This window comes from Arvicola amphibius, chromosome X (genome assembly GCF_903992535.2).
Source record: "Arvicola amphibius chromosome X, mArvAmp1.2, whole genome shotgun sequence".
In the NCBI taxonomy this organism is placed as follows: Eukaryota; Metazoa; Chordata; class Mammalia; order Rodentia; family Cricetidae; genus Arvicola; species Arvicola amphibius.
In genome coordinates, this window is record NC_052065.1 from 60,961,810 (window position 1) to 60,976,965 (window position 15,156).

Consider the following 15,156-nt stretch of genomic DNA (forward strand, 5'->3'; position numbering starts at 1 on the left):
GGCAGCTAGTGCTCTTAACAGCTGAGCCACCTCTCCAGCCCTAGAAACCTACCTCTTTAGGAGTTTTATATCCATCTCGTAGAAAACGACAGCAACCATAACGACCCTGGGGACACAGAGAAAAAGGCCCTGAAGCTTGTGTATCTGTATGACTCCACAAGCAGAAGCACATCCTCAAACATCTCCATGTACCAATCTCTCACCACCACAGACACAGAACTCAAAATCAGCTCAGCAGCAGCAACAGCAGCAGCAGCAATGTCCTCTCAAGCAAGAAGTATGTTACATACAAAACAGCATGCCTAGTAGTATCTTCTCCATGACTGTCCACCTTAGGCCAAGCCTACAACAAGCTAATTACCAATCTGTGCAGTTCTTCCCACAGTACACGGCTCCCAAGAGACCATAGTTTATTTTTTAAATATATTTTTAATTTTTTGAAATTATTTTAGACTTAAAAAAGTTACAAACACTATATACTCTCACTATGCCCATCACATCTCATCTCCTTATATTAACTAATGTAACTACAGGAACATACATTAGAACTAAAAATTAACTTTGATATGCTAATATTAATTGAATTATAAAACCTATTTATAGTTCACTGAGTTTTCAATCACTGTACTTTTTTATTCTATCCCAGGATATCCTGTGGACAGGACTTAGGTGACGGCTCAGTGGGTAAAGTATTTCCTGTGCAATCATAAGGACCCAACACTCAGTATTTAGATCATTTTCTTTCCTGTCCCCCAACTTCGTCCAGATCCCTCCCATCTGCTCACTACCTTCCCAACTTCATGTTCTCTGTTTCTCTAAGAAGGAAAAACAAACAAAAAGAAAATTAAACTAAAGAAAAGCAGGAATATTAAAAGTACTGAAATAGGCCAGGTGGTGGTGGTGGCACACGCCTTTAATCCCAGCACTCAGGAGGCAGAGGCAGGCAGATCTCTGTGAGTTCGAGGCCAGCCTGGTCTACAAGAGCTAGTTCCAGGCTAGGCTCTAAAACTACAGTGAAACCCTGTCTCAGAAAACCAAAAAAAAAAAAAAAAACCAAACAAACAAAAGTACCAAAATAAAGAGCATAGCATCCAATCTGTGTTGTCTAGGACATGGAACCTACCCTGGAGTGCGATTGGTAACACTCACTGACACTCCATTGGAGAAAACTGATTTTCCCTTCCTGGCAGACAGCAATTGCAAATAACTTCTTGGTTAAGGATGGGAATTTTTGTTCCTTTCCCCTTCTCTATACTAGGATTTTGTCTGGTTTGAACCCGAGTAGGTCTTGTGAGTACTGTCAGTCTCTGAGTTAACGTGGTATCAGTCCTATCATGTCTGGATGGCACTGTTTGTTTCCTTTGAGTCATCCACCAGCTCTGGCTCCTAAACTCTTTCTGACTCCTCTTCCATATAGATTCCTGAGCCTTGAGGCCAGGGTTCTGGATGAAGACAACCCATTTAGGGCTGAGTATTCCAAAGGCTTCTTACTCTTTGTACATTGTCCACTTGTGGGTTTATGTGTTAATTACCATCTACTGCAAGAAGAAATTTGACATTAACAATCTTCTTTTGGGGGGGGTCTGAGACAGAGTCTCTCTATGTAAACCTTGGCTGTCCAGGAACTCAATATGTAGACCAGGCAGGTGCTGAACTCACAGAGGATTACCAGCCTGTGCCTCCCTGGAACTGGATTAAAGGTGCATATCACCACGACCAGCCATTCCCAACCCTTTTTGAGTTCTTTACTTTCTGAAGCCTTAAGATGCTTCAGTGCTTTTGTATCTTCCCTAATGTGATCCTCAAATCAGCCACTTATTAAGGATTCTTGATCCACTTTTGGGGGGTAATGATATTTTAAAACCAAGATCTGGACAACCTCAACTGTTTCTGCCTGTCTGTTTCTGTCTCTCTCCCCAACTCTTTCTCTCTTCCTCTCTCTCTCTCTGCCACACACGCATGCCTACACACACACACACACACACACACACACACACACACACACACTTACTTTTGTGGGGCCCTCACCCCTTATTCTCAAAGGGGCAAGAAGAAATTTCCTAGCAGAATGTTTTCCCAGGAAGATAGCGGCCTTCCCCTCTCTCACCCAGGACATTCCGAGCACAAGGTCACTTAGTTCAGCCCAGCCAGCCACCTGGTACAGGCTGATAAAGATGGCCTAACTCAAGAACAGTGTGGCCTTGCTCTAAAAACAAGGAAAAAGCTGACAACAGAATGGGAGGGAGCAAAAGTCTTTGTACCCATGCCAAAGCATCTTCAAAGATTCTCTTTGTAGTTATGCCTTTAAAAGCTTACCCCAAAGAGGAGATACAATTCCTGTCTACCTTGTAACGGGGATGGAGATGAGTTCCAAACATGTTTGTATTATGCTGATTAAACTTTGCTTATTACAGTCTGGGCCTCTCTGGTTATCTTTCTCTGGGGGTCGTAATCTGGGCACAACAATTATCACAATAGCATGAGAGTTCATTTAGCTTTCCCCATGCCCTATTTGCAGTAACTTTCTTTTACAGTGAGAAAACATACATACTTTTTTGCTCAATGCCTTTGAGGAACAATTTTATCAACTAGAGCAGGAGTTTGCCAACTTCACATTAAAAGGACAGGAAATGAATACTTCTGGTTTGTCAGGCTGTGTAGCCTTTATTAAAATTACTGAGCTCTGCTATTTGAAAGGAACAGTATATGGTATAGAAACATGGCAGGATTAATAAAACTTTATTTACAAGGACAACTGGCCAATCCACAGGATGTAGTTTTCTGACACATAAACTAGGGTACAGTGTTCGTATATGGTTAGTCTTGGGTTTACAGTATCCACTCAACAATAAAAAAACCAGTTTTACTACATTTAGGTCATTTTGTCTACCCTCTTCAGTGTGGTTATTCAATTCATTTATAATGCATTTAAGAGTCACCTTCTAGTCTGAATTTCACTTTTCTCACCGTATCATGGTTGTATACTTTTGTGTATACAATTTCATGACAGCAGGCAAACATAGTCATTGTCTACCACTGTCGGGGTCCACAGATTTGAGACCATTTCACCAGAGAGTTGGAACTTGTTTTGTTCTTTCAAAGTTGTTGACAATAAGTGGCTACAAAACAGGAAGTCCTGACCTAGAGTGGTTAACAGAGGTCTATCAGCTCCATCTTGACCAAAAGGTCAGAGATGCTCTATTTATTCATTTTATCATGTTAATGAAGTATGTTGCTTCCCCCTCCCCTTTTGGAGTGGGGTATAAAAAGACACGTGGAAAATAAAGGGGTGGTTCAGTATTCACTGAATTTCCCTCCCCATGGTGTTCTGTGCTTCATCTCTTATTTCTCTCTTATCTCTGTTACTTTTTGCTTAATAATTCTAATTAATCCTCACACTCCTACCATAGAACATGTGAATCCAGTCAAGACTGGTCCTTGACATACAATGACAATTGTCCCATCATGCTCAAATTTCTCTAGAAGTCTGTCTTTATAATTTCTCCCTCCAATTTCTTTTAACCACCAATTGTTTTCCTCTCTTTGGTTTTCCCCCTTTCAGAGTGTCACATTAATGGAATCAAACAGTATGCATGGCCTCTGTGATCTCTTCTTTCCTCTTAGCAAAATGCACTTAAGAATCAGATCCTTTTCCTCCTACTGGATTGCCTCATCCAGCTTTGATATGAGGGTTTATGCCTAGTATTATTGCATCTTGTTATGCAGTGTTCAATTGTTATTACTGGGGGGCTTGCTCTTTCCTGAAGGGAAACAGAGGGGTAATGAGTCTGGGGAGAAGGGAGGTGGAGGAGGTAGACAGGGGAGGCTGTGGTCAGGATTTAGTGTGAAAGAATACAGAAGAAAGAATCATACTATCTCAGAGATTATTAACTTGTTCTTTTTACTATTGAGTAGTATTCAATAGGGATATAGTATGATTTGCTTCTCAGTTGAAGGTGGTTTCCAGGTTCTTGCAATTATGGCTGAAGCTGCTACAGACATTTGTGAGTTTTTGTGTGAGTGTACATTATCAATTTTAGGGGATATACTGAGGAGTAAGGATGTAGGATCACATGTTACATAAGTGCATATATATTAAAGTTCTTAAGAGTATGCCAACTGTTCTCCAATGTATATGTCCCATTCCCAACAGTAATGACAGCTTTTGAAAGCTTTGTAGAGAAACTACTGACAAGAGCGTAACTTGAAGGTTTCTTGAAACTCCTGGCATATGTTATACTCAAAGGCCTAAAAGCACTAATCTTCCTTTAAACTCCCAGCTCTAAAGAGAAGAAAGACACATGTGCACATACCTGAAGCTTGGTGATGATCTCCTGTTTGGTGAGCTCTACCAAATGGCTGTCCTCTACAGCAAAGGCTGGGAAAGAGATCACTGACAGCAGACTGGCATCAACTTCTTTGGATGTTGAAGCCCGGGGCAGCAGTGAATTTAGGATCGACTAAGAGAAAGGTAGCAAAATATGGTTTATTATTAGATACTTTGGTTAAGAAGTGAGACCAGGAGCTTTGGTTCAAAAAGATTTATGTGGAACAAAAGCTTTCTGAATAAAACCCAAATTTTATTAAATAGTGAGATTCTAAAAGTAGCTTGCTTGGTATGGAATCCCTTTTCTTCGTCCTGTTCTCAGTGCTTTCCCATTGTGATTGGAAAGCATCTGTGGGACACACACAACCCTGTTGGTTCCTTAGGCTCTAGATAAAAATAAAGCTGAGGTTAGAAAGATGCATCAGTGGTTAAGAACACTGGTTGTTCTTCCAGATGACTGGGCAGCTCACAACCATCCACAACTCCAACACCCTTTTCTACCCTGCATGGGCACAAGGTATGAATACGGTGGAAATACATACTCAGACCAAACCCCCATACATACAAAATAATAAATAAATTCGAAATAATAAAACTAAGACAAACTACAGCTTCTGGGAGGAGTAGGGAAGGATCAATTATGCCTCTAAGATATTTTCAAATTAGTTTTCAGCAAGTGTGGAAAATAATAGGCTTCTTTATATTTTAGACACATATATCATTGCACTTAGCTATTTTTTCACCCATATTTCTATGCCCCTACATTACTCCTGCTAGTCCTTTTCCTATCTACAAATGACCCTTTTCTTCTTCCATGACATATTTTGCCCAGAGAAAATGTTTTCAAAATTAGAAGCTGAAGTTGTGTTCACTAGCATACCATAGGATACAATCAGGGCTGAAGAAAAGGAGAAATTTCACATACCAGAGAAAAGAAACTTTTGATATAGGTGACAATCATAAACAAAACTAAGGGTGCACTTTTACCATACTAATAGTCTAATGTCCAAAAATCTAAGCAGAAAACAACAAGGGACAATGTTTCAGATCCACCCTCCAGAACACTTAGGTCATATCTTGTTTCCTTTTTATGTTTACAAAAAATAATTCTTGGAAAATGAAACCACAGGCCCTTGATATAATAGCAATGGATAATTGGATATCATGGTGGGTTCATTTTATAATTTTAACTGAGACAAGAAGACCGCTGTGGTGTTTTGAAGTTTCAGATGTCCAAGCCAGTCCCAGTGTCTTTTCCTTCTTGCTGCATGCGGATCCACATGTAGAACACTCAGCTCCTCCAGCACCATGTCTGCCTGTGTGTTCCCATGTTTCCCGCAATGCTGATAATGGACTAAACCTCTGAAACTGTAAGTCAGCCCCAATTAAATGCTTTCATTTATAAGAGTTGCTGTGGTCATGCTGTCTCTTCACAGCAATGGAGCACAGATTAAGACAGAAGTTGGTACCAGGGACTGAGGTATTACTGTGACAGGCCTGATCATATTGTTGGTGGAATGTGTGGGCTTTGGGACTTTAGATTAGTAAAGCAGCTGAATGCTTTAAAATGGGTTTAATGGGCAATACCATTAGGAATGTGGAAGATATTGGTGCTGAGAGCAATGTAGATTATGACAGCCTGGCTCAAGAGGTTTCAGAGGAGAGAAATGTTAGCAAGTGGCCTAGAAACTGTTCTTGTGATATTTTTGGCAAAGAATGTGACTGCTTTATGCCCTTGTCCAAAAGTTTGCCTGAGGATAAACTGAAGAATTCTGGTTTAATGGCATTGGCAGAGGAGATTTCAAAACAGCCTAGTATAGATTCTGTTTCATGGTTATTAGTGTTCACTCTTATGCATGTCTATAATGAAAATGAGCAAGCTGAGCAAAGAAAAATACATAATGTACAGTTTGGGGAAAAAGGGGGCACCAGGAAGTGTAATGTCACTAAGTCCAGTGTTAAGGGAGATAAAAAGCTAAAAGAAAAGCCTGATGCTAAATAGAATAAAGAGAGTAGTGACCTTATGGCAAGATCCCACCCAGCTAAGCTTTCAACTTGTCAAAAGGAATTAAAGCAAATTTTTAAGCAGTGAAGGAAACCACAGAAAACAGAAAGCTCATGCAGATGTAATTGAACAAGATGTCCCAGCCCCAGCAAGCAGCAGAATTTGGCAGCTTCAGTCATATGGTTCTGGCTTAAAAGCCAGGGATACAAAAAGGGGGTTGTGGAATTTCTCTTCACTGCTAAGGAAAGCCACGGAGGCCAGACACGTTGTAGGATGGCCCTGAATGGAGGCCCAGAGAGGCCATTGAATGAAGGGGTGAAGGTGAAGCCTTGATTGTGTTGGAGATCCCAGAGCTATGGGAAACCTGCCAAGGAGAATTGCTAATAGTGAGTGGAGCCAGTCCAAGAGAGAGAAGTGTGTTACAGTTAACAAAGCTGGAAGGAGCTGGAGATCGGAAGAGCATTTTGACATCATACATGGAGATGTAGTTTGGAGTTTGCCCAGATTGTTTTTGGTCTTGCTTTAACCCAGTATTTCCTCACTCCATCCCTTTTCTCCCTTTTGGAATATAATGTATATTCTGTGCAATTGTATGTTGGAAGCATGCGATCTGCTTTTTTATTTTGCTTTTACAATTAAGAGATTTCCAGGAGTCTCAGAAGGGATTTTGGACTTTGGGCTTTTAAACAGTGTTGTAACTATTATAGACTATGGAGATGTTCAAAGTTGGACTGAATAGGAATGGCCCCCACAGGCTTATATATTTGAATTCTTGGTCAGCAGGGAGTAGTACTACTACAAAGGATTAAGAGGTATGGCCCCACTGAAGGAAGTGTGTCATTAGAGGTAGGTTTTGGGGTTTCAGAAGCCCAAGTCAGTCCCTGTATCTCTCTCTCCCTCTTGCCTACAGATCCAGATAAAGAACTCTCAGCTACTTTTCCAGCACCATGTCTGCCTGCATGATGCCATGCTTCCCACCATGTTAATAATGGACTAAAGTTTTGAAACTTTAAGCAAGCCCCAATTAAATGCTTTTTATGGCTGTTGTAGTCATTGTATTTCTTCACAGGAACAGCACATTGACTAAGACAAACATGATCTATCTTATAGCTCATGCTAGTATCAGGTTTATCTCAGTATAGAATGGTTGATAAAGACATTTCTGATCACATGGTAATACACATGGTAATAACAACATGATGAACTGCTCTCTTTAAGTTAAAGTCTGTGCTAAGTCTGAATCTGGGCAAGAATAAAATTTGCCATTCCACGGTTCATTATTTCCTTACCTGGCAGTGTTGTACTTCATCGGCCAGGACATGGATAACTGACTGTGGCCCACCTTTTACACCAAACAAGTCTAATTCATCTAGTGCTTCCAGGGCTGCCTGTAAGAAGCAATGGAAGAAAGGACAACTTCAGTGGCAGAGCACATATTAAGTATGTGTAATGCCCAGGGTTCAAACCCCAGAACCAAAAGAAAAGAAAAATCAAGAATGATACATATATTTTCTTCTTAGTATCTTATCAATGTTACATGATGTTGCTTTTGATTATATTTAATTGAACAGAAAATAACATTCTTTATTCCTAGGAGCTTATGAATTTTACTGTGTCGCAATACTGCCCAAGGGAAAATTAAAATTGAGTTTGTATTACTATCCAGTCAAGCAGTGTGCTTCAAAAGAGTAATTTGAACATAGTCTATGGATTTACAGGGAATCATTATTTCAGCAGGGAAGCTCCAACTAAGATACTAGCACATAAGAAATGCTAAACAGCCAAACAGTGGTGGCACATGCCTTTAGTTCCAGTACTTGAGAAGCAGAGGCAGGCAGATCTCTGTGAGTTCGAGGCCAGTCTGGTCTACAGAGTGAGTTCCAGAAAGTTAGGACTGTTACATAGAAAAACTGTCTCAAAACTAAAAACAAAAAACAAAAACAAACCAAAAAACAACAAAAAATGCTAAAAACTGACATAGTCAGACCCTCTCAAAAAAATAGAGAAACAAATGAGTACATGCTAAAAGTTGTGTGGCTGCAAGATAATACATGAACTATTAGGCACTGACTCATAGTTGAGTTTCCATAGAGAGGCAAATGTCCTAAAAAAGATACTATATTTAACTTTTAAACAAATGCTATTAGTTGGTAATGCAAAGAAGGAGTTTTCATGTTTTTAAAAATATACACTGTGTTTTCATAGATTGTAGTGATTCTCCAGAGTAACAGATCTGCAAAGTTATTCCTCATGTCTACCTAAATCTTTGAACCCCTTGATCATTTAAATTCTTCCCCTTCCCTTTATCCTAGTCACCATCACTAGACTCTACTTTGAGAGGTTGATTTTTTTAGTTTTAAATATAAGTAAAATCATGCTTTAAGAAAATTGCCAAGTGTGTATATCAGAGACAGAAGGACTAGAAATTTGAGGCTGTCCTGAACTATATTGTGAGATTCTGTCTCATGATGTGGGATTCTCCTCTATATGCTATGAATATGTTTTATTACCACTGGTTAATAAAGAAGCTGCTTTGGCCTATGGTATGGCAGAATAGAGCTAGGCAGGAATACTAAACTGAATGCAGAGAGAAAGAAGGCTGAGTCAGGCAGACACCATGTAGCTGCTGAAGGAGAAAGATGTTGGAACCTTACTGGTAAGCCACGGCCTCAGGGAAACACATAAATTAACAGAAATGGGTCAATTTAAGATGTAAATCTAGCTAGGAATACGCCTGAACCATTGACCAAACAGTGTTGTAATTAGTATAGTTTCTATGTGATTATTTGGGTCTGGCTGGCTGGAAAACAAAAGCGGTCTGATTACAGTCTCAAGAGAATTTTTAGAAATTATTAATTTCTTGCTTTTCTATATGTGTTTTCTGATGACAAAAGTAAAACATACTTTAATTTTTGAAAGAATATTTATTTTGTGTACACTGGTGGGGCATGCTCATAGAATTCCTTATTCTACCATGTGGGTTCTGGGAACTGAACTTAGGTCATCAGGACTTGTGGCAAGCACCTCTACCTGCTAAGCCAACTCATCAGCCTATTAATATTTTCTTTTATAATACTATATGAGCATATATATGTGTGTGTGATGTGTATGTGTGAGTTCAGGTTTGTGTGTGTCATGGTGCATGTGTGAAGGACAGAAAATGACTTGGAGAATGAGTTGTCTTTACTTTTACATGGGTTCTGGTATCAAACTCAGGTGGCTAAGCTTGCATGGCAAGCACTTTCACCCATGGAGCTATCCATTAGCCTACTGTTAATATTATTGATGTTTTCTATTAGTTTTCTCCTTTGGTATTTTGCTTTTAAAATGTTTTTTTCTTACTTGAAATTTTTTTTTTTAACTTTTTTGATATTTTTGAGACATAGTCTCTTGAAGCCAAGGCTTGTCTCAGATACACATAAAGCCAGGCTGACCTTGAACTCTGATTCTCCTGCCTCTCTATTAGAAGTAATAGGATTATTAGCACACACTACTGATCTTAGCTGTATCTTTTATAATTAATACAGAATATAAGTTTTTCTTTGTTATAGAAACTATTTCGGTATAATTTTGTCTTATATGATTTTACTAAAATAAATTTGGTTATGTACTAATTGCTGTAAACCTAGGCTATCTTCCATTTTGTTATTGTAGAAATGGCACTTTGATAAATATCTCTTGCCAAATTGCAAATATTCTGAGGTCATGGTTGGTATTTCTAACAATATCTAGCATACAGAATCGCAGGCTTACTGTTCAGCTAACAAATAATTATTTGTTTTCATTTTGAAATATTTAAGCATTAATTTCTTGAAGTAGAATCACTAAGTCAAAGGGTATGGAAAGTTTTGAGATGCAATGCTAAATATATATATATATATACACACACATACACATATATATGTATATATATATACACACAAATATATATATAATTTACCAATATAAATTATACTAGCAGTACATGACACTACTCTTCTTAATAGAAAATATCTTAATTTTTCTACTTTGATTTAAAGGTATGTTTCTGCATTCACTTGCTTTAAACTTCCAATAAGATTAGATACTATCTCAAGTTATTTATTGGCTATCTGTATTTCCTCAATTTTGAGGCCAACCTGACCTTGTCTTGGAAGCATGAAGTATTTCTGGGTGGCTTCCTTGGAAAAATAATACCTAAACTGAGAGACCTAAGGATAAGTAGCAGTTGTGCAAGCACAAAAAACTCACTAACCGAATGGGAAAGAATAGCAAATCTATAGTAGATTAAGCTACTAGGCAACACCTTAGTGTGATGGAGGACTCTCATTGGTTAATAAAGAAACTGCCTTGGCTTTTTGATAGGGCAGGATTTAGATAGGTGGAGTAGACAGAACAGAATGCTGGGAAGAACGGAAGTGAGGCACATGCCTCAGGCAATTGTCCTGCCTCTCTTCTCTGGGCAGTCGCCATGACTCTCCTCTCCCAGATGGATGCAGGCTAGAATCTTCCCAGTAAGCCACCCCTCGTGGTGCTACACAGATTACTAAAATTGGGTTAATCAAGATGTAAGAATTAGACAATAAGAGGATGGAACTAATGGACCAGGCAGTGTTTAAATGAATATAGCTTGTGTGTTGTTATTTCGGGGCATAAGCTAGCCAGGCGGCCGGGAGCGGGGCGGTGGGAACATGGCCCACAGCTCATCACTACATTAGTGATCAAAGACAGAATTAATGGTAATGGGACAAATTTATACCATGCATTTTCTGATGACAGATGATGGATAGCAGTGCCTTTGTGATAGTCTTCCTAAAAACACATAACCTGAATCATGAAGAAATACCACACAAAATAAAAGCATTTGTTTGGAATACATAGAATAACCAGTTTAGAGTTGAGTAGCAAAGAGTCAAGGGGCACAGAGCTGTGCAGGAAGCATGGAGTGGGGTTGCACACATGTAATTCTTGGAAGGCAAAGGCAGAAGGATCAGTTCAAGATTACCTCTGCAGTATACTGACTTTATGACCATCATGGTCTATGAGATATTACCGCAAACAAACAAAAAAGTGGAGTAGTAGAGGTGGTAGTGCACACCAGTAGTAGAGTGTATAGGCAAAAGACTCCAACCCTAAGACCAAACTAAGCCAATCAACCAAACAAAAACTAGTCTGTAGTTTTCAAAGATGCCAGGGTCAGCAAAGTCAAGACTATTAAGTATTGCTCTAGACTGGTGGAGCTAAAAACTGGTACAACAAAATGTGACTTGTTAGCCTGGTCTGGATACTGTGTTGCAAGGATTTTTAAATGACATTGGGATAATCTTAAAACCTAAATAAGTTCTGTGTTATGTATAATCACTTAGTTCTTGATTTTGGTCAAACCATGGTTACAAGAGTCTGAGAAAGTTCACAATGAAGTGTTGAGTAGCAGTAGTTCATTGTGCCTGTAGTTTGTGCATTTTCAATTAGCTCAGCAAAGTGTGTGTAGCTGTGTGGACATTTAAGTGTACATATGTATATGTGTATAACCAGGAAGAGGGAAAGATAAAGCAAGTATTAGTAAACCTTGCATGAATAATGCACAGACTTTTCCATGATATTCTTGAAACTTTACTTTAAAATGATTTCAAAATAAAAAGGAAGGAGCAACAGATGGAACTCAGCAGAACACTTGCCTAGACCTTACTAGGACCTTATTTTGGGTTTGCTGTCTCACAATGTTTGCTGTTAAATTATTTATATAATTGTATCTTTTTGCCTTGTATTTCTAATATAGTTGTTCTTTTTTAATTGAAATATATTCCAGACCACATTTTCTCATTATACTTGTGTCAAAAGTCTATCGTGACCCATTTGTTCTCTTTATTCCATGTAATAGTTTTTGCTTTGAATTATATTTCATTTCTTTAGGTTTTTAGACTTTACTTTGCCTAACTTAGTTTAAAATTTTCAGTATCATTATGAAATAACAAAGCATATATTGTATTTACTTCTTTCTTTTTAAAAATCAATCTACATCTTTCCTAAACATTTAGTAGGGGTGATTGAGCAATGCACATTTATCATAATAATGTCTGAACTTACTCCTGTTGTCCTATTTTATAAGTTCTTACTGTTTCTAGAGAAAATAAGAGCTAGTAGAATGAAAAGACATAGCCAAGCAGAAAGGTGATGGTGATATGGGAGACAGAGGAGAGTAAAAGGGGATGGTGGATTCAGAGTTTGCTATCTGATACCAAGCTTGGTGGACTGGACTACGCAGGGACAAAGAGCTTCTCTTAGTTTATTCAATGGCAAAGATAGTGAATATAGTTTTAAATTTGTTGTCCTTGTAGGATATATAAAGAGACGTGCCACAAAAGCCATATGGTATCAAATCTGGAACTCACAAAAAACTTTTGATACTACTTAGTCATAGTTTCATGGAGGAATTTGAATTTTGTCTGCAGTTTAAAGAACAATGTGATAGGTCTGCATGTACACTAAAGTTTTATCTGTGACAAAGGTAAACCAGACTCCACTGACTAAACTTGGTAAAAATAAGAAATATAATGTACCTTGGCCATTCCAACTGAACTCGCATTCAATTCTGAGATGCCTTGGTTGGTCTTGTCTCCACGTTCCCATATCCCAAAGTCCTGGCATAAAATAATCAAGATATAACTTGAAAATCATAACCACTAAACATTTACTAGATATGTAATCCTTAAATAAAAAATTATCAATAGGAAAAAATTTTACACACACACACACACACACACACACACACACCCCTCCACATTAGCTATTAAGGAATTCACGGTGACTTAAATTGGGGCCTCTGAGAAGTTGGGTGTTGACTGGGGTTTCTGTCCCACCAGGTCCAACATTTGTTTAGGCCCAAATAAATACACAGAGGTCTACATTAATTATAAACTGGTTGGCCTCGTAGCTCAGGCTTCTTATTAACTATTGTAACTTATATTAGCCCATAATTCTTGTCTGTGTTAGCCATGTGGCTTGATAATTTTTGCAGTGAGGCAGTCATATCTTCTTTACTGTGTCTGGCTTTCTCTGTGTCTTGGTGACAACTGCAGATTTAAACTTCCCTCTTCCCAGAATTCTCGCTGCCCTGTCTCTACTTTCTGCCTGGTTGCCCCACGGATACTTCCTGCCTGGCTCCTGTTCAATCAGCATTTTTTTAAAATATAAAAAGTGACAGAGTACAGACCACTGTCCAACAGCAGTTAGGGGTCTCTTCAACACTTAATCAGAAAGTCTGAGAAACAGAACTCAAATAATCTAGAAACACTTTTCAAGTTTTCCCCAAAGGATAATACCATAAAATCTAGCACATGGAAGCTAAACAGTAGCTGGCATTTTATGTCGAACACACATTCTAATCTTACTCTCTTGGTACTAAAAGAATATACAATAATTCTTTAATCCTTATATTTTACAGATGATGAAACTGAATTACAAAAAGACGATAAGTAACTTACCCAAAGTCCTACAGTTGATAAGTGACAAAACCAAGAGCTGATTCCAAGGAATTTCACTCCAAAACCTACTCTTAGACATAACTGTACACATCCCATTGGTAATTTAAAAATATTTAAAATTAATTTTAAAATATTTTATTTTTGAAATAACTTCAGAATTAGACAGAAATTACAAAAAGTAGTACAGAGTCCCCTAATACCTTTCATTTAGTTTTGCCTAATGTTGCCATTTGAACATAACCACAGTACAATTGTTAAAGTTAATAACTCAATCAACTAATTGAGTTAACTATGAACTTCACATGCCTGTATCTCTCAGGAGTTGGTATTACAAGCACATACAACCATGTTTGACTACTAGTAACTGCCTTTTATACTTTCTAAGATTCTGTCATTCCTGCCATGCCTCCTTAATGACTTCCAATCAATAGTGGTTTCTTAAATCTTGTCCCTTGTGACCTTGACACTAAGTAAAAACTAGTAAAAGTCATGTAAAGCATATAGTTAGGTTAGTGCTGGCTCTTTCCATTTTACTTTTCTTTTTTTTAAATTAATAAATACTTTGAGAAACAGTTCAAGACTATACAACTATCACCAGGTGGGGTTGTTAATGGTTGCAATCCTAAGATGAGACCCTGTCTCAGAAAAAAACAAGTTAAAGATCATGCAAATAGCCTGCTTCTCCTTAAATGACCACTGACTTCTTCAGCATCCCACAATTGCTTATAGAAATGATGCTGTGCTGTTTTGATGATAACTTTATTTTCCTTATTACTTTTACGGTCATTAACTGTAATCCTTCTCCAAAGAAGACAGTTCATTATTCCTTGCTTTTTTTCATTTGTTTATTTACTGGTGTGTGTGCACATGTGTGTGCATTCATTTTACAGCACATGTGTGGCAGTCAGAGAACAACTCTCTGGAATTGGTTTTCTTCTTCTACCTTTAGATGTGTTCCAGGGATTGAACACAAGTTATCAGGCCTGTATAGCAAGCACTCTGTCATCTTTCCAGCCCTTTATTCAGTTATTAATATTAGTATATCTTTATGGATATTTAGGCTTTTGCTGGTTTATAATGGAATACTATCACTATTTTGTTGCTTACATTTTTAATTGTTCAGGTAGGTTCCTAGGCATTTTATTTATATTTGTCTTGTGCACTTTTGACATTCCCTATTCCTCACTGAGCACTTCTGTAGTGTTTGGCTTCAATCTCATCGTCAAAAATGTACACACTCTTAATCCCAGCACTCAGGAGGCAAAGGCAAGCAGACCTCTGAGTCTGATGTCAGCCTAATCTATCAAATGAGTTACAGGACAGAAAGGGCTACATAGTGAGACCCTGTTTCAAAAAAAAAA

General features: G+C 38.1%; 1 protein-coding gene across 5 annotated transcripts in view; it reads right to left on the reverse strand.

The window, feature by feature from the left end:
* The window catches only part of Phka1 (phosphorylase kinase regulatory subunit alpha 1), a 148,372-nt gene that overhangs the window by 104,639 nt on the left and 28,577 nt on the right, over positions 1–15,156 (reverse strand). For all 5 annotated transcript variants that reach the window (XR_005283834.1, XM_038316258.2, XM_038316257.2 and 2 more), the window contains exons 6-9: positions 12,872–12,952; positions 7,622–7,720; positions 4,314–4,460; positions 53–106 (exon numbers count right to left, since the gene is read on the reverse strand). Coding sequence is in view for 4 of the 5 variants with exons in the window: in XM_038316258.2 (XP_038172186.1) it covers positions 53–106; positions 4,314–4,460; positions 7,622–7,720; positions 12,872–12,952 (381 nt within the window). In the remaining variant the exon portion in view is untranslated. The remainder of the gene's footprint in view (positions 1–52; positions 107–4,313; positions 4,461–7,621; positions 7,721–12,871; positions 12,953–15,156) is intronic.